Source organism: Myxine glutinosa, chromosome 9 (assembly GCF_964187855.1).
Source record: "Myxine glutinosa chromosome 9, kmMyxGlut1.1, whole genome shotgun sequence".
NCBI lineage: Eukaryota > Metazoa > Chordata > Myxini > Myxiniformes > Myxinidae > Myxine > Myxine glutinosa.
In genome coordinates, this window is record NC_136269.1 from 66691134 (window position 1) to 66711432 (window position 20299).

The 20299-nt window shown below is 43.4% G+C and overlaps 1 protein-coding gene across 2 annotated transcripts in view; it reads right to left on the reverse strand.

Moving 5' to 3' along the window:
- Positions 1-20299, reverse strand: part of LOC137435358 (serine/threonine-protein kinase MRCK alpha) — a 318221-nt gene that overhangs the window by 182676 nt on the left and 115246 nt on the right. For both annotated transcript variants that reach the window (XM_068129069.2, XM_068129068.2), the window contains exons 6-10: positions 19133-19226; positions 15626-15826; positions 5615-5863; positions 5193-5272; positions 2427-2584 (exon numbers count right to left, since the gene is read on the reverse strand). In XM_068129069.2, the coding sequence (XP_067985170.1) occupies positions 2427-2584; positions 5193-5272; positions 5615-5863; positions 15626-15826; positions 19133-19226 (782 nt within the window). The remainder of the gene's footprint in view (positions 1-2426; positions 2585-5192; positions 5273-5614; positions 5864-15625; positions 15827-19132; positions 19227-20299) is intronic.

A 20299-nucleotide genomic window follows, 5' to 3' on the forward strand; every position in this document is an offset into this window, starting at 1 on the left:
CCCTGTGCTTTTTCTGGTCTTCATCAATGATCTCTCTGACTCTCTTGAAAATCCTCTCTATCTCTTTGCTGATGACTCCACTCTCTGCCGCTCCATTCCTCATCCTTCAGATCGGCAGTCTGCAGCCTCCTCACTCTCTGCAGACCTGGACAAAATCACAGACTGGGCAAACAAGTGGAACATGTCATGTCTTTCAATCCTGACAAATCTCACACTCTTACGATGTCTCTCCGAAAAGACCGACTGGACAACCCTCCCATCTACTTTCTGAATAATCCTCTCCAAGAAGTTCTGTCACTCAAGCTTTTGGGTCTCACTATCTGCCATGATCTTTCCTCGGAAAACCACATTTCCAAGCTGGCCTCCAAAGCCAGTCGCCGACTGGGCATCCTCTGTCGTGCGGAGTCCTTCCTTGGCACACCTGAGCTCCTCACCACATACAAGGCTTTCATCCGCAGCTCAATGGAGTACTGCTCTCCCCTCTGGGCTGGTGCTCCTGCCTCACACCTAGCTCGTCTTCACGCTGTTGAAACCAAAGCGTTCAGAATCATTGGAATCTCCCGCGATGACGCTATCTCCGAGGGCCTTTCACTTAATCACCGCAGGCAGGTTGGTGGTCTTTCCGTCTTCTATCGACTCATCTCCGGCCTTGCTCCCCCAGCTCTCTCTGGGCTCTGTCCCCCAAATATTCCTGCAGGTCGCACAAGATCTGCCTGCAACCCTCTTATGGTTAAACTGCCAAAATCAAGACTCTCTGCTCACCTTCACTCCTTCATTCCTCTTTTCTCCCGCCTCTGGAACAAACTCCCTCACTCTCTTCAATCCCACTCCTCCCTCCAGGTCTTTAAAACGGCTGTTCACCACCATCTCTTATCTTCCCCAATCCAAAACATTGATCTTTTCTACCCCCGCTAATTTCACCCCAAATCCACTTTTTTGAGGTGACTTTTGACTTCTTTCCTGGAAGTCCTTGGTGTCCTTGCGTTTTATACCTATCCTGCCTCCCCCCAGGCCCTCTCCCTCCAAAAACATCTCCCGATGTCCCTGCTCTCAAATGTTGTGTTTGTGTGCTTCCTCCCCTTCTCTCTCCATCTTGTCGACCGCTCCCCTTTTTATATACTTTGTTTGCTTGTTTGTTTGATAAATGTTAGCTCTTTCACGAGCCTCGACTCTGTATTCCAAAAAAAAAAAAAAAGCTTAAATGAAGCTTTTTCATTCTATAATTCGCGGGGTTGACTCGTTTACGCAGCTGGTGGGACATCCCCCAAAGCGTTTTCATTGTGTAACACGGCTGATGATGCTTTACCATGAATTTCAAACTGTAATAGTTTTTAGATTAATGAACAGGATTAAATAATTAAATTGATATATGTGGGAAAATTACATGCCCAGGCCAGCAATCGAACCCAAGTCCTCTGGAAAACCGTACCAGTGCTCTGCCATCTGAGCTATCTGGGCGACCCTGACTGACCATGCAATTTTCCCACACATATGATTGCCACTCTCTTTGCGTCAATGCTTCCAGTTTGGGCATGTAATTTCGATTCCTGGTCTGAGCATGTAATTTTCCCACATATATCAATGTAATAGTTTTAATGGAGCGTTTTCATTCTATAACTCGTGTGGTTGACTTGTTTATGCAGCTGGTGGGACATCCCCCAAGGCGTTTTCATTCTGTAACATCTCTGATGATGCTTTACCATAAATTGCAAACTGTAATAGATTTAATGAAGCGTTTTCATTCTATAATTTGCGGGGTTGACTTGTTTATGAAGCTGGTGGGACATCCCGCAAAGCTCTCGATTATAGTGCGGCTAAAATTCACGGCTGTGAAAGCCATGAAAACGTGAAACACACGGCAGCGAATGTAGAAGCAGGTCAAGTTCGCGGCTCGTAGATTTTTTTTTTTTTGCGCATAGTCCAGCTGCTTTATGCATGGCTGGTGAAAGATGGGTTTTACAAATGTGTCAAGCTAGCAGCTCGTGAAAAATATTTTTTGCGCCCCCCAAAAAAGCACGAATTCACGGAACACGGCCACGAATAGGAAAAAAAAACAACAAAAAAAACGTTAGTTTGCGTGGCACTTTTCAGCGAACAGAGAAACAGATTGCATTTTATCAACCGCGAATACATGGAACCGTAAATAGCGGAACCGCAAATAGCGGGGTCCGACTATTTGAAATAAACTACTTCAACATGTTCGTCAGCCTTTGCTTTTAAAGTTTCAAAGCCATGACTCAAGCAAATATTAAGACAAATATCCCATTTTTAAAGAAAATACAGTCGCAAGTTATAAATATATGATGTAAGGGACAAGTCCAAATATAAATTCATTTAATGTACTGCCTCAAGCCAATTTGAAGTTTGCGATGGCAAAGAAAAGGTTGCGAAAAATCAACTCTTATCATGGTTTTCACCATTCATACCATGAAGCTTGCGAATCAGCTCCTGCTTCTCGTGTTCAAGGCAGTGAATACGTCTCTCATACACCTCCCCAGCAAGATTGCCCTCCAAATTGCGCTGTACTGATCCATCAATTGCATGTTCCAGTACACTCTTCAAAGTGCCACGGTCAGATAAACAGCTGCACAACATGGCACACAAAATCTCTGAAGTTTGTGACAAGTATTGTTACAAGCAATGGTGTTAAATATAGAGCCATTTGATTTATCGATTTTCTCGACAAGTTTTCTTTCCACATTTACTTCATTTTCTGTATGAGAATGCAGCATACTTTTCTCTTGTTCTGTCTTTTGTCTGAATCTTACCACATACAAATAAGAAAATCAAATGCAAACCACTGGGAAATAAAGGCATCGTTGCAGTTACAGCTTTAAGTGGTTGTTGACCATATAATAAATGGAATAATATGCCAAAATATCGCCTCTCCGAGGGTGTGCATTTATGAATGTCTTGTGCCACCTCCAATACATCTCTATAATAGTGAAGGGAAGTTATTAATGTGATGTTTTTGAAGACGCTGGATATAAAACAGAAAAAGTGGGAGTGGTGGGGGGCTAAGTACCTGTGGCTGGATGGTAATGTACAACTTGCCGATCTTCACCTTATGAAAGTCATGTACCCACTATCGTATATTTATATGATGGTTGTTGGTGAGTAAATGGGGTCGTATTTTAGGAGCATGTTGGATATTGAGTCGTGGAAGTTATGGGGTGGGGAAGGATGGGAGTTGAGTGCTGTGACCTTTTTGGTTAGATGGTGATTTTTCCTGGGCTGATTTCTATAAAGGTTTTTGTTTTTTTCTTTACAGAAACAAGGCTTATGGATATGAAAGGTATAACTAACAGTGGGACTAACATCAAGGGAATGAAGGAAGAGGAAAAGAGGAGAGGTAAAAGGGGGTTGGGTGAGCAATCACTGAAACTACCAAGTAAGCTGGTTGGTTTAGAAGAGGGTAAAAGGGATAATAAAGATCAACAGTCAGAATTGGGGATGACAAGATACGGCTGTGCACTGACTGCTTGAAGCATTTGGTAGAAGAACGAGACAGAACCTCTGGAAGGTGGTTCCATAGATGGGAGAAGCGAGGAATAAAAGAGTTGAGATGGGCAGACAACCTGCATTTTGGAATCCTTGTGAGGAGGGGGTTACTGGAAGAACGTGTGCAATCTGGAAGAAACATGGAGGGTCTGATGACAGAGAGCAGAGGAGCAGTATTGGGAAACAGATGGAACAAAAACAGAAGAGAGCACTGACCTGACAGCAATGTGAGAGCAAGAGACCCTGTGTTTCAGCCTCATCTCAGAAGATTCCAATAATTTTGAGAACTTTAGAGACTCCATGGTATCAAAAAAACAGATGTGATGCTGACAAACCAGCCGTAGCAGAGAGCAGTAATACATTAAGCTATGGACAAATGCCTTGCATACTCTGAGCAACTCTGGTTTTCGAAGGAAATAATTAGATCGATGGAGGATGCTTAGTCTGTGGCTGGTTTTGGAGCCCAGCTTTGCAAGGGTGATACCTAATGGTGAGGCTGAGAAATTTAAGAGATTAAACCTCTTCCAGTGGATGCCCAAGGGAAAAGATAAGAGGGTTATTTGATTATCCTTCTGGGGCAATCGAGTGATACTGTGAGATTTCCCAGGATTGAAGGACATGTTCCATTTATCAGACAAGAATCTTATAATTTACAGATCGGTAGAAAGGCATGCGCAAGCAGAAGTTTGGAGGTTGTGTAGGACACATTGTGGAATCGTCTGCAAAAAGACAGAGGGTTTTACCCTCTCGGAGAGGTCATTAATATAGATAAGGAACACGACTGGGGCCAAAACTTTGCTTTAAGGAACTCTAACCTCCACAGAAAGAGGGGAGGACAGCGCTCCACAGATGGCAACAGGTAAACTGCGAGAGTGGAAGAAGTCAGAAATCCAGGAATGAAGGCAGCCTTCTATGTCACAACAGGTAGAGAGCTTGGCAAGCAAAGCAAGAATACCAGACTGTCGAATGCCAGAGATATATCCAGAGAGAAGGTTATAACGTCTTGTTTCAGATTGAGGGCATCCAACCATTGCTGTGAGGAGCAGACACATGCCTATGGTTGAGCGAGAAGCAATATAATCCAAACAGGCACAAGCTACTTGGCAATTTTTACAGAAAGCTTTTCAAGAGAGATTTAATTGTGAGGTGAGAATTACCTTTCAAGAGCACAAACCAGTCTAAATTTACCTCTATTTACATTTGTCCTCTATTTACATTTATTTTGACATATAAAAAAGGCCAATTTTTCTGATTATTTATGGAAGGGATGAACTAAGATTGAGTTGTGGTTAACTATTTTGGAATGTAAGGGCTTTGGGTAATCTATGCTTTCTTGTGCAATAATTATATTTATATTACTTTAGATGCCATTGCAAATGCATGTGCAGGAATCAAAATAAATTCTTGTATTTTTTCCAAATGTACGAACTCAATCCATCTTTCCACACATGTCCATGGTAAACATTTTGAAGGCACATGAAATATTAATTTATTTTCATTTTCAATGAGAATTACAAGGGTTCCTCTCAGTTTGCGATTGCATCTCAGCAAAGTCATTTGGACCAACGGGGCTGTAGTGCACAATTCCTTTGGGATATTAAATTGGACTTCTTGGATAGTATGGAGACAGACCGATCTCATGACCTTATCCCATCAAAAAAACAGGAGCACGACCATAAAAGTTAACTTACGAACTTGTTGTGAAGGTGAAACCAACAAATGGAAGATGTAGTCCTGAAAACGCAGTGTGTGAAGTGGGTGGTGATGCTTCCTGAAGTGTATGAAAGAGAAAAAGCAAATTAAGTTGCAAAAATATGATATAATAGTTTAAGATATTACCACCTTCCATAGAGATAGGGAATTGACAGTATACAACACATCCAAAACAAAATACATAAACAGTCGTAAAAGACCTAACCATCATCCGAAAAGAACTGTGAACAAATTTTACAATCTTAATTAGCAGGAAGAGAGTAAAGTAATAAAACACATTCTCATCTAGATTTTGACTTTAACAGAGCACTCCCGATGTATGAAAATTCTGATACAATCAATGAAATAAGATAAGACTTTAAAACAAATTTAAAATGCGTGCTAACACAAGAGGACTTACCGAGTTTTTTAAGTAATCATCATCCACATCAAAGTTGGAAGTGTCTGTAGGACTGCTGACGTCAGGGATGTAAGGAGCTGCACAACTCCTTATGTTATCCCAATCAATGCCACCAAAGAAATTGTGAGTCTTGAAATCTATGATGCCATTACGCCCGAAACGCTGTTCCCGGCTGCAAATGAGTCTACGGATCAAGTCTTTCGCCTCGTCAGAGACCTCACTTGCACTTGGTGGAAACTGAAACCGCTCCTGGAGACACATTTATAAATATTATTCAATAAAAAAACCTACACTAATAAATCTTTCAAGTATTGCATTATGCAAAAAAAACAACCTATTGATGCACTCAAATCGTACGATATTTTCCCACAATAAAGTTAAAATAAGCATCGATTAAAAAAAGTACATAGCAAAGAAAATCTCAGCAATTGCAGATTTTGGTGTTCATCACAATTAGGAAGTGGCAAGGAGGGAAGATGTACAAATGAGGATAAAAATCACCAATACGTGGTTTGTTCACACAACATCATCATCAATAACGAGAACAATGCGACTGTCACCCATATGCCTCCGCATAGTCCCACAACGGGTAGCTGCCATCACTCTGCATATGTATAGGTAGGGGAACACGTTTGTGAAGTTTAGTGTTGATCGGATAAGGTTCGTTTTTCTATCCAAGATGGCTGCCAAACCATGCGACCTATGACATCATCATTTTCAAACTATATGCAACAGTGCTGTAAGATGATATTTTTAAAATTTTGCATCGATAGGGTGAGCGGTTTCAGAGATATAATTATTTCATATTTTCGTTCAATCCAATATGGGTGCCAAACCATGTGACCTATGATGTCATAAATTTAATATTTCAACACAAATGGGTCAGAGATCATGTACATGCAATTTCGGATTTTTAGGATAAGGAATTCAATTAAAACATTTTTGGCTGGTATACCACTTCACTTATGATATCATTATCATGCTTTTGTTTCCCCATTGGGAGTACTTGACAATGTGCCAAGTTTCAAATTTTTCCATTCAGCGGTTTCCAAGAAATATTTTTTTAATTATTTGCTTTTAATCCAAGATGGCTGCCACACTACATGACCTATGACGTCACAATTATCATAAAAAACATTCTGCATGGGTGTCACTCCTACCCTGAAAGTTTCGTCTCAATCGGACATATGGTTGCTCAGAAAAACGAGGTTTAGCCCGTACCGACGTACGTAAGGACAACCCGAAAACATAATGCCTCTGGCGATTTTATCGGCGGGGGCATAAAAACGAGAACTGCCACTTTATAACTGCTAGCAGTGATGACAGGTTTCCTCAGTCTTCCCGCTTTGATACAACCCCGCTTTAATCAGACACGCGTGACATGAAATACAACAAACACAACAGCCATTTTAAGGCCATTTTTCCCTGCAAGAGCGGGGGTTAGCCTTGCGGTCCCCATGACAATCTTCTCCATTTTGCCCTATTTTCTGCATCTCCCCTTGATAACACCCTTGCCTGCATTTATTCTTCCACCATCTTTAGCCAAGTCTTTCTCGGTCTTCCCCATCCTCCACTTCCTTCTACATTCATTTCCATCACTCTTCTCAACCAGTCACTTTCATCCTTCCTCAACACATGACCAAACCATCTCAACCTGTTTCTCTTCACAGCATCCATCACAGGCTCTATTCCCATCATCTTTCGCAATTCATCATTTGTCTTCCTCGCTCTCAACGATACTCCACACATCCACCGAACCATTCGCATTTCCACCCTTTCCAGCCTTCGATGATGCTCTACGTTCATTACCCATGTCTCGCTCCCATAAATCATAACACTTCTCACACATGCACCATACACCTTTCGCTTCAGCTTCAACAACACTCCCCTCCTCGTCAGCACGCCACTCAGTTCCTGAAACTTCTTCCATGCACATCTCACTCCAGCAACCGTTGCCGAGTCTGATCCACCTTCTCCATTCAGCATGTCTCCTAGGTAACAAAATGTTTTCACACCTTCCAGCTTCATGCCGTCTCCAAGATCCAACTCAACATTTCCTCCCCCTGTGCACACCTTACACTTGAATGTAGCTGCCACATTTCCTCCTCGTTTTTCCGATATTCACCTTCAGACCTTTTATCTCCATACATTCCTTCCACTTGTTCATCTTCTCCTTCAGTCCATCCACACTTTCTGCAATCAACACCAGATCATCTGCATGCAACAACTCCCACGGTAAACCCTCTTTTACGTTCCGAGCCAGCACCTCCATCACAGCTACAAATAGTAGTGGACTTAGTACCGACCCCTGATGCACTCCCACCGTCACCTCAAACTCACCACTGTTCCCGTCCTTCATCCTTACAGCTGTGCGCGCTCTTTTGTACATTGCCATCACTACTCTGATCAACCATTCCTCCACCCCTAACTTCCTCAATGCCCATGTCACTACTTCACGTGGAACCCTATCGAATGCTTTCTCCAGATCAACAAACCCAAGAAACAACTTCTTCCTCTTCTCCATGTACTTCTCCTGCAAACAATAAAAAGCACGTCTGTCGTTCCTCTTCCTGGCATAAATCCAAACTGCATTTCGTCAATCTTCACTTTCTTACCTTTCCTCCTCTCCAACACCCTTTCCAATACCTTCATTCCATGCTCCAATAACAATAAATGCATGACACATGAAATCCTCTTTATAAAACTGAATTCGGTATTGTGTTTTAAATTTTATTTTTTTAATGAGAGGCCTTTTGGGTCATCGGGATCTTTTGAGTCCTCAGGATTCTCTGGATCTTTTGGGTCCTCGGGGTCTTTTGGGGCATTTGGGTGCTATGAGTCCTCGGGGTCTTTTGAGTCCTCAGGGTATTTTGAGTGTTCGGTCCTGCTTCTTCATCTTATTTAAGGGTATTCAGGGTATTTTGGGGTCTAAATTGTCTTAAGGGTCTTGGGGGGGCTTAAAGGTTCTTCAAAGGTCTAATGGGTCTTAGCAGTCCAAAGGGTTGAAAGGTACATTCCGATAGTACATAATCAACAGACGTATGTAATTAATTGAGAGGATGCCACTGATTTCAAACAGTACATAATTAATAGATATACTGAAAAGTCAAGTGGCTGGAGAAAATAAGAATGTCGAGGTTCTTCTTCTTCCTCTTCTTCTTCTTCTTCAAAAATTAACAACTTCTCGCTGCCAGACCCTAATACCAATCATGTTGAAATTTTAAACATGTATTCCGCATTACGACTACGACATTACGTTGAAGTTTCACATCGATCAATGAAGTGGTTGAAGAGATATAGTTTTTAAAGATTTTCGTTCAATCCAACAGGACTGCCAAACCATGTGACCTAGGAATTATTGAAGGACACCATGGGAACATATGAGTGAAGTTTCCACTCGATCTGTTCAGCCGTTCCGGAGGAGTGCCTTTTTAAAGGTTTATTCTTCAAAAAATCATAGCGCCCAAACCATGTGACCTATGACATCATGGTTGCTATGTGAATGCAATCATGCCTGTAAAGTTTCCCCTCGATCTGTTCAGCCATTTGAGATAAATAGTTGTTAAAAAAATAATATGGTGGCCCAACCACGTGACCGATGATGCCATTGGTTTTGTCTTTTTTTCCTCACCAATTTATCCCTAGGTGACACCCAATAAATTTCTTCCTAATCAGATGAAGTTTTGTACTTGTCGAATTTTGATGTCATAATGGAGGCACCTATAACATCACTGACATATGTTATTCTCCATAGAGTTCTTTACAATGAGCCATGTCTCAATTTTTTTCGACACAGCACTTTTGGGGATAACGAGGGGTAAAGTTTTTCTAATATGGCCTGTACCACGTGACCTATGACGTCATAATTATCATTAACAATTTCTGCAGGGGGAGCGCTCCTATGGAGAAAATTTCCTGTCAATCAGACCAACGATTGCAGAGAAAATGATTTTTAAAGGGAATAAACCCGAAATATGGCAGTGGGAGAATCAGTCACATGGCCTGAGAAGATAAAATGTAGTTTATTTTACTTCAAACAATAGCAACTTCTGGCTTCCAGACAGTACTTCAAACAATAGCAACTTCTGGCTTCCAGACAGTACTACAACCAATAATGTTGAATTTTTAAACATTTATTCCTCTTTTGACGACTGCTACATTACTTTAAAGTTTCACGTCGATCAATGAAGCGGTTCAAGAGATAGGTTTTTAAGATTTTAGCTCAATTATTTATGGCTGCCAAACCATGCGACCTATCGCTTATTCCAAAATAAGTTTTTATCCTCAAGACTTCGGGAACATATTTGTGAAGCTTCCACTCAATCTGTTCAGCCCTTTTGGAGAAGTGGTTTTTCAAAGGTTTATTCATCAAAAATATCATAGCTCCCAAACCATGTGACCTACGACGTCATGTCCAGGATTTATTTTTTCTTCATGGGTATGCAATCAAGCTTGCTAAGATTGGGCTTGATCTGTTCAACCGTTTCAGAGAAAAGGGGTTATTAGTGGTTTTCAGGAAAAACAATATGGCGGCCGAGCCATGTGACTGATGTCAATTATTTTTTTATTTTTTTCCCCCGATTTTTCCTTAGATCATGCTCACGAAATTTCATATTCATGGGATCAAGCGTTCTACTTGTCGAATTATGATGTCATAATGGAAGCACTTTTGATATCCTTAATGAATATATTTGTTGGTCCAAATGCAGAGCACTTTACAATGAGCCATAACTCTATTGTTTCCATTGAACGGTTTCGGAGATCTAGAAGGGTAAATTTGAAGGTTTTTCCAAGATGGCGCCCACACCACGTGACATATGACATCATAATTAAGCATTAATAGCATTAATATTATTAATAAACACGTAAGCATTAAAAAATTCCACATGTGGCTGTGGCACAAATTCCACATAAAATTCCACATCCAACGCTCCTTTGGTGAAAATTTCAGGTCAATTGGACCAATGGTTGCAGAGAACATTAATTTTAGAAGGTTTCAGACCACCAAAATCAGGGCGGAAGAATAAGAAGAATAGTCTGAACAATAAAAATAGGGTATCCTCTGCATTACATGCAGAGGTACCCTAATGAGAATAATCTGAGCAATAACAATAGAGTACAATAGAGTAATAATCTGACAGCCTGAAAGACACATCGTGCACTAGCAATAATAATAATATGGATTTATATAGCCCAAATTCCAAGAATAATCCAAATCATAGTACATTAACAATACAAATATAGAGTATGCCTTACGACTATATTTTAAAAGAATGTTTGCTCAAATAGCAGCAGCAACAATATCAACAGCAGCAAGAGCAGCAAGAGCAGCAACAGCAGCAAGAGCAGCAACAGCTCAAGAGCAGCAACAGCCAGAGCAGCAACAGCCAGAGCAGCAACAGCCAGAGCAGCAACAGCCAGAACAGCAACAGCCAGAGCAGCAACAGCCAGAGCAGCAACAGCCAGAACAGCAACAGCCAGAGCAGCAACAGCCAGAGCAGCAACAGCCAGAGCAGCAACAGCAAGAGCAGCAACAGCAAGAGCAGCAACAGCAAGAGCAGCAACAGCAAGAGCAGCAACAGCAAGAGCAGCAACAGCAACAGCAGCAAGAGCAGCGACAGCAGCAGCACCAACTCTCTGCAATGTTCGAGAGAAGTGTCCAGGACTATACACCCCTAGCAGCAGCAGCAGCAGCAGGAAACATTATATGAGCCCTTTTTCCCTTCAATGCTTTCTAATGGATCAGTGCTGTGCAATCCCAAACATTCCACATCTTTATTGACAGCTTCGATCCATGTCTTTGCAGGACATAATCTCAGCTTATTTCTTCAAACACAACCTTTATTGCTTCATGTTCTATTCTTTGTTGCACATGACCATACAAACCAAGTCTTCCCTTCCAAAGTTCTTCTTAAATAAAAGAGGGGCCCATAGCTGCGCAGATGAGTGGGGCCGTGGATAGCCGTGCAGAGAGGGGGTCATGGACAGGCATGTGGTGTGGGAGAGCACATCTCTCTTTGGACAAGGGCAGCCGATCAAGTCCATGACTGCCTCCTAATCCTCTTTTGCCCCATCTTTCCAAAATAACGGAGTCATGTTGAATACCTCTCATGAAAGAGCTGAATGTCTGTTTAGTATTTACAGATAATGCTATGGTATGCAAATCCCTCCTTTCCCAGCATGTGAGCTCACTTTCATTTTTCTGGTCTCATTCGACCTGCACTCTCTCTTCCCTCCACCCTTTCCCAGAAGGCCCAGTTCAAACACATTCTTCCAGAAATCACTCCTTTATTAATTTGTGAAAAATTAGAGGCTTCGTGCTTACCTGCCTTCTTCATCACTCCCATATGTGGAACTATCTTACTAAATTTGGTGTCTCACCATCTTCTTCTTTTTTTCCTCTCTCTCTTTTCTTGAAAAACACTGCCCTTCCCTTTCTCCGAGCGATTCTGAAATCTCTGACACCTTCAACAGCTCTCTCTACCTCTTCCTCCTCTTCCACATCTTACCCTACCCCTCCTCCCCCCTGTTGTGTATCCGATGCTCCCCCTTCCTGTTCATTAACGGTATGGACCTCAAACATCCGGGGCCTTCGTTCAAACTTAACTGATCTCTCCAAACAGGTTTCTTCTGACAAACCAGACGTGATCTGCTTAACAGAAACTTTCCTCCTTCATGATGTCTCTGATTCCTTGGTATCTCTCCCGGGTTACTCCCTCCTACGGTATGATAGACCTCAGCCTCGTCCTGGAGGTGGGGTTGCTATCTTTGTCAACAACTCTCTTTCTCACTCGCCCTGCACTGCCCTCTCTCCACCTCACCCCCAGGAATACCTCAGGCGACGGCTTCCCCTTCACTCCCACCTCTTGTTCATATGTGTGTTGTACCGTCCACCAAACAGTGATGACTCCATCTACATCTAGCTGTCTGATCATATGGACCAACTTCTATCTACTCATCCCAACTCTCTCTTCCTCATATGTGGTGATTTCAATTGTCACCATGCCAGTTGGCTAGGTGTGGGTACCTCTCTCACCAGCCATGGCTCCTCAGCAAAGGACTTCTGCGACTCACTGGGACTGACACAATCTGTCAATTTCCCGACCCGGATCTCTGTCAACAGAGCATCTTATCTTCTGGACTTGGTTATGACTAACCTCCGTGAAAATGTCTGCTGCTCTTCTTCTGCTCCAATCGGCTCATCTGATCATGTGCTTGTAAAAGTGGACATCTCTCTGACCATTCTCAGGGAGCCTCCTCAGCGTCGACAAGTCTGGCATTTCACTCAGGCCAACTGGCACGGTCTTCAAGCAGCCATCAATCATCTGGACTGGTCTCCCATCTCTACCACCTCTGACATCAACTCATCCTGGGAATTCTTCCAAAGTAAATTGCTCTCTCTCATGCACAGACTTATCCCATCTCGTCTTCAGTTGTCATACCCATCCTCCCGTCCATGGTACACGGAATCTTGTGGTGAGGCTGTTGCCCAGAAACAACTTGCCTTAGTCTCCTGGAAAGCAAATCCAACGGAAGGAAATCTCATTTCCTTTCACAAAGCCCGAAACAAGTGTGTGTCCACCCTCAGGAGAGCCAGGAAACAATATCACTCCATTCTCAAGACCGAACTCTCTTATCTGTCTCCCTCTTCCAAATCATGGTGGCGTCTGGTCAAATCGGTTTCTGGTGTTTGTTCCCCCTCCATCCCCTCCCTTACCACAAACGGCTACACAGCTGACTCCGCACGTGAAAAAGCTGAATGCCTCAACTCTGTGTTTGCCTCTAAATCTCGTGTCCCAACCCATGCCTCTCTGTACCCACCGTACCCAGTCGTACTCAGCTGCTCCTGGACTCTGTCTCCTTTCCGCCTGACAAGGTGGAAAAGTTTCTGTCAACCCTCGACTGATTCTGCAACTGGACCTGATGGCATCAGCCCATGGGTCCTAAAATCCTGTTCTTCCGCTCTTTCACTCCCTCTCTCTGTTCTCTTCACCCTATCTTTTGCTCAAGGTCAACTGCCATCTGCTTGGAAATCAGCCAACATCACCACTTTACACAAAAAAGGTGCAAAAACAGATCCTAGCAACTACAGACCAATCAGCCTTCTCACAATTTTCAGCAAAGTCATGGATTCCATCATTGCTTCGGATATGAAATCTTTCCTCTTCTCCAATGGCTTGATCTCTGATCATCAATTTGGTTTCAGACCAGGTCACTCTACTCTGGACATGCTGCTTCTGCTGTCTCAACAATGGATGGAGGTCCTCAATGCCAAACAGGAAATTAGAGCTGTCTCCCTTGACATATCACGTGCCTTCGATACGGTCTGGCAGCCCGCTCCGCTCACCAAACTCCCCTCCTTTGGTATCCATGGAAATCTCCACGCATGGCTGACGGACCTCCTCTCTAGTCATAGTCAACGTGTGGCCCTGAATGGGTTTCTCTCATCTCCTCTTCCTGTTCAGGCTGGAGTTCCCCAAGGCAGTGTTCTGGGCCCTGCGCTTTTTCTGGTCTTCATCAATGATCTCTCCGACTCTCTTGAAAATCCTCTCTATCTCTTTGCTGATGACTCCACTCTCTGCCGCTCCATTCCTCATCCCTCAGATCGGCAGTGTGCAGCCTCCTCACTCTCTGCAGATCTGGACAAAATCACTGACTGGGCAAACAAGTGGAACATGTCTTTCAATCCTGACAAATCTCACACTCTTACGACGTCTCTCCGAAACGACCGACTGGACAACCCTCCCATCCACTTTCTGAATAAGCCTCTCCAAGAAGTTCTGTCAGTCAAGCTTTTGGGTCTCACTATCTGCCATGATCTTTCCTGGAAAAACCACATTTCAAATCTGGCCTCCAAAGCCAGTCGCCGACTGGACATCCTCCGTAGTGCGAAGTCCTTCCTTGGCACACCTGAGCTCCTCACCACATACAAGGCTTTCATCCGCAGCTCAATGGAATACTGCTCTCCCCTCTGGGGTGGTGCTCCTGCCTCACACCTAGCTCGTCTTCATGCTGTTGAAACCAAAGCGTTCAGAATCATTGGAATCTCCCGTGATGAAGCTTCCTCCGAGGGCCTTTCACTTACTCACCGCAGGCAGGTTTGGTGGTCTTTCTATCTTCTATCGACTCCTCTCCGGCCTTGCTCCTCCAGCTCTCTCTGGGCTCTGTCCCCCAAATATTCCTAAAGGTCGCACAAGATCTCCCTGCAACCCTCTTATGGTTAAACTGCCAAAATCAAGACTCTCTGCTCACCTTCACTCTTTCATTCCTCTTTTCTCCCACCTCTGGAACAAACTCCCCCACTCCCTTCAATCCCACTTCTCCCTCCAGGTCTTTAAAACAGCTGTTCACCACCATCTCTAATCTTCCCCCATCCAAAACCTTGATCTTTTCTACCCCTGCTAATTTCACCCCCAAATCCTCTTTTTTGAAATACCAACTTATTTCCTGGAAGTCCTTTGTGTCCTTGTGTTTATACTTCTCCCACCCACCCCCCCCCTCCCCCCTTCCCACGCAGCCTCCCCCCAAGCCCTCTCCCTCCCACACATCCCTGATGTCCCTCACAAATGTTGTGTTTATGTGCTTCCCCTTCTCTCCCCATCTTGTCTACCGCTCCCCTTTTTATATACTTTGGTTCTTTGTCTGTTTGATTTGTTTGTGTGATAAATGTTAGCTCTTTCACGAGCCTCGATTATGTATATAATAATAATAAAATAAAATAAAATAAAAAAATCGCCACATCATGGTTTCTCCCATACTGGTCAACAACCTCCTCTACTCTCGCTGACACCTAATCCATTTTCCTCCCTACCACTCCCCTTCTCATGGTGTGAAGGACTTGTGTGTCCTTTTGTTTGTCCAAAGTTCTTCCAAAAAAAAACAAAATTAATTCGCACCAGATAATTTATGCAATAAAATGGAATATTCTGTTTCTGAAATGAATATTCTGAAGTTTTCTGAACTGACTAATAGCTCTTTTCAATATTTTTTGAAGGCCTTTACGCCCCTCACCTTGTGGTTCATGATCTTGCCATAAGTTTCAACTAAGGATTCTGCGTAGAAGGGAGTCTCTCCAAAAAGCATCTCGTACATACACACACCGAGAGACCACCAATCACACTCAGGTCCATATTTCCCTTTTCCATCCTCCATCGCTTGTAGTATCTCCGGAGAGATGTAATCGGGGGTTCCAACTGCAACTGATGACTGAACCTGATGAATACAGGGAACGTTATGCAAGCATTTCACAGCAACACAGTAATGCATAATCTACAAAGTGATGAAATAAACTTATATTCCAAGAGTGCAACACCTGCATTCACAATGCATTGGAGTGAATAAAAAGGAAGGCGAAAATCAATAATATAGAGGGAAAAGGAAGAATAAGAGGAATAGGTTGGTAAAAGAAGAAAAGGTTGGAACACTAACGCTTGACACAAAAAAATGCAAAAACAGATCCTTGTAACTACAGACCAATCAGCCTACTCACAATCATCAGCAAGGTCATAGAATCCATCATTGCTTCCGACATAAAATCCTTCCTCTTCTCCAAAGGATTAATCTAAGATCATCAATTTGGATTCAGACCAGGTCACTCTACTCTACTCTACTCTACACTACACTACTCTGGCATGCTGCTTTTGCTGTCTCAACAATGGATGTCGGTCCTCAATGCCAAACAGGAATATCAGAGCTGTCTCCCTTGACATATCCTGTGCCTTCGATATGGTCTGGCACCCCACCCTGCTCTCCAAACTCTCCTCTCATGGTATCCATGGAAATCTCCACGCTTGGCTCACGGACTTCCTCTCCTGTCGTAGTCAATGTGTGGCTCTAAATGGAATTCTCTCATCTCCTCTTCCTGTCCAGGCTGGCGTTCCTCAAGGCAATGTGTTCTAGACCTTGTGCATATTCTAATCTTCATAAACGATCTCTCCGACTCTCCAAAAATGCTCTATTTTTGCTGATGACTCTACCCTCTGTCTCTCCATCTCTCATCCCTCAGATCAGCAGGAGGCAGCCTCTTCACTCTCTGCAGGCCTGAATAAATTGCCAGCTGGACAAACATGTGGAACATGTCTTTCCATCCTGACAAATCTCACACTCTCACGATGTCTCTCCGAAAAGACCGTCTGGAAAACCCTCCCATCTACTTTCTCAACAATCCTCTTGAAGAAGATTTGTCACTCAAGCTTTTTGGTCTCAATATCTGCCATGATCTTTCCTGGGAAAACTACATTTCCAAGCAGAACTCTAAGGCCAGTCGCTGCCTGGGCATCCATTGTCATGTGAAGTCCTTCCTTGGCACTACTGAGCTACTCACCACTAAAAAAAAGCTTTCATCCGCAGCTCAATGGAGTACTACTCTCCCCCTCTGGGGTGGTGCTCCTGCCTCACACCTATCTCGGCTTCACGCTGTCGAAACCAAGGCTTTCAGAATCATTGGCATCTCCAACAATGAAGCTGATTATGAGGGTCTTTCACTCTCTCAGCACTGTGAGGTTGGCAATCTTTCTATCTTCTAACGACTACTCTCCGGCTTTGCACACCCTCCGCCCCGCAGCTCTGTCTGCGCTTTGTCCCCAAAATATTCCTGCAGACGCACAAGATCTATCAGCAACCCTTTTCTGGCAAAACTGCCAAAATCAAGATTCTCTGCTCACCTTCACTATTTCATTCCTCTTTTTCCCATCTCTGGAGCAAACTCTCTTCAATCCCACTCCTCCCTCCAGGTATTCAAAACAGCTGTTCACCACCATCTCTTATCTTCCTCCATCCAAAACCTTGATCTTTTCTACCCCCGTTAAACACCCCAAATTGGTAGGGGAGTAAGGCACGATGGCAGAGGTAATGTGCTTGGGTGGCAGATGGGCATTATTGCTCAGACATCGTGCAGTTTCGGCTGCTATGAGACGCGAACTGTGCCTTGCTGCTCTATCAAGCTAGGAGGTGTAACAGTATTAAGCCAATTAAGTTGCATGTCAGAAGTAAACGATTGTGGTGCGTTATCCTGATTATCTCTAACAAGGGTGAAACCATGGTCGGCAAATGCACTGATTCTTAAATCCCCAGTTTTTAAAACAGACTCAAGTGTGCGCTGCTGAAGCTACTAGGAAGTGAAGTGGTATGCATATATGCTCATGGCGTTTAATGCGAAGATGCATTTGCCGTGTCAGAAGGGCCTTATTTGGATTATCTATATCATAAAACAGGAGTGTCTGTCCATCCCGAAACTACTCGCTCAGTTTTGGGGCTAGCCCCACCAAACATTCAGTGAAACGTTTTGGGGTCCCAGCGGATGTCGTAAGCTAGGTAGTGTTACGTGCTCCTCCCCGACCCCCTGGTCACGGTGTACCTCCGAACCCCGAGAGGAGCCACGGCAGAAAAATGTGTTATTCCGTGTCAAAATCAATATTGAAACCACACCAATGGTTATCAACAAACAAATAATGTATTGAAAAATCACACAGGAATAACGATACAACAATGATAGCAATCAACAATACACTCAATACATCTTATGATGGTACCATCAACTAGCATAGGATAACTCACGGTGTTCCAGGTGAGTGGAAAAACCTTCCCCAATGTCTCTATATTCCCGTCCTCAAGACGAGGTTGACTCGCTCCAGCGATCGCTCGAACAATGTCCAATCGAGACCAGAATCCCGGGCGGATGGCAAGGGCAGTCGCACCGCCGAAGCAGCTCTCAGGCGTAGGCGGTCGAAGCGACGCAAAAAGTCACGTAGTCCAAAACCAAAAGCAAACTCGCGGCGGAATGGGAAATCCCAAAGGCCCCCTCCAGATAGGAACGTTCCCGGTTCAGTCGGCGAACCGCCACTTAAACTTCAAACTCAGCGTTGCGCACACACATCCCCGACAGATGACAGGATGGTGAAAAAGCTGATGCGTAGCCAAGACCTTTTATTGAACAAAGCGCGAGTGTCAAAATGGCCAACGGCTCTTACTTGAGTCGACACGACCCGGCGATGATTCTTCAGAATCGCAACGCCCAAACCTGACCACGCAGGTTTTTCAATCCCCCAGCGATAACACCTATCGCAGGAACTCCTTTCAAGGAAACTCAAAGTTCACTCGCGACTTTCGTTCGACAACGCTCGCTACGTAGCTGGAAGCTACTCGCTTCTTGTCCGACTTCACTCGCCACGCCCTCGCCTTCTTCTTCCTCTTCGTCTTCCGGTTCCCTGTTTCATTTAAAGTTAACCCTTTTACATTTTGATAATACTAATGGCCATTGCATCACAATGCGTGACTCGTTCCCAACGGCACACTCGGTGAAGCACTTCAAGCCCATATTATACACATACATGTTGGAGGATTTGCAGCTCAGGATTCATACCCACAAACCACAAGCATCTTTACGAGCACAGCTGTCAAAGTTTAAGACCATGTGAACAATTTGACAGAAAGAAGTGTCATCAAAAACACTAACGTGCTGTGAAGAAACAAAAAAAAAGTCGGTCCTTGGTTGACGCACGCACGCACACACACGCTTACCGTGCCATCGGTTAAAAGCTTTAAGCAGGAACCAAAGTCTGCAAGACGGATGTGGCCATTCATATCCAGCAGAACATTGTCTGGTTTGATGTCTCTATGAAAATGAGAAAAAAAACAAGTGCAAGGGAACAATGAGCCAGAAAGATATTATTCACACCTCAGCAAATTGACATTCAAATATAATCTTCATATTCATATTTAAAAGCATCTATACAATCAGTATCTATAGTATCTGTTCCACAGTCACCAGATTCTTTAACCTCTTACTTAACATGTACACAGACATACAGACATAGACATATGTGCATATGTACATATGAACATACAAATGCATACATATACATACATACATACATACATACATACATACATACATACAGTCACGTGAAAAAGTAAGTACACCCCATGTAAAGTTTTGACTTTTTCAACATATTTCAACATACAGCTATTTGATCTTCATTTCAACAATATTGATAGATAAAGGTGATATGATATAACAAATATCATGAAACATTTACATTTTGTAGTCCATTGTATAATTTAAATAAACATAAATGCAAATTTCGCATGTGGAAAAAGTAAGTACACCCCTACATTTATCACGACTTCAAATACCTAAAATTACAATCAGGTGCACCAGCTCAGGTGCAAATGATTAGAACATCGTTAGAGAGGATCTTGGAGGAACCTGTCTTATTTAAACCTCAGACATTTAGTTTGGTTTGCTCTTTGTTGTTGAAGTGTGCGGCGTCACCATGCCTAGATCAAAAGAGATCTCCAAGGCCTTCAGAAAGAAGGTTATAGATGCCTACGAGTCTGAGAAGGGATTTAAAAAGATCTCCAAACAATTTGAAATCAATCATTCGACTGTCCAGAAGATCATCTACAAGTGGAGAAGATTCCAAACAACTGCCAACTTGTTCAGGCTGGGCCGCCACAGCAAGTTCAGCCCGAGAGCAGACTGCAAGATGCTGAAAGAAGTATCTAAGAACCCCAGAATGTCATCACGAGACCTACAGGTAGCTCTTGCCACTGTTGATGTCAAAGTGCACGGGTGTACCATTAGAAAGAGGCTGCACAACTTTGATCGACATGGGAGGTGTGCCAGGAGGAAACCTTTGCTGTCCAGAAAGAACATCAGGGCAAGACTAAAGTTTACCAATGAAC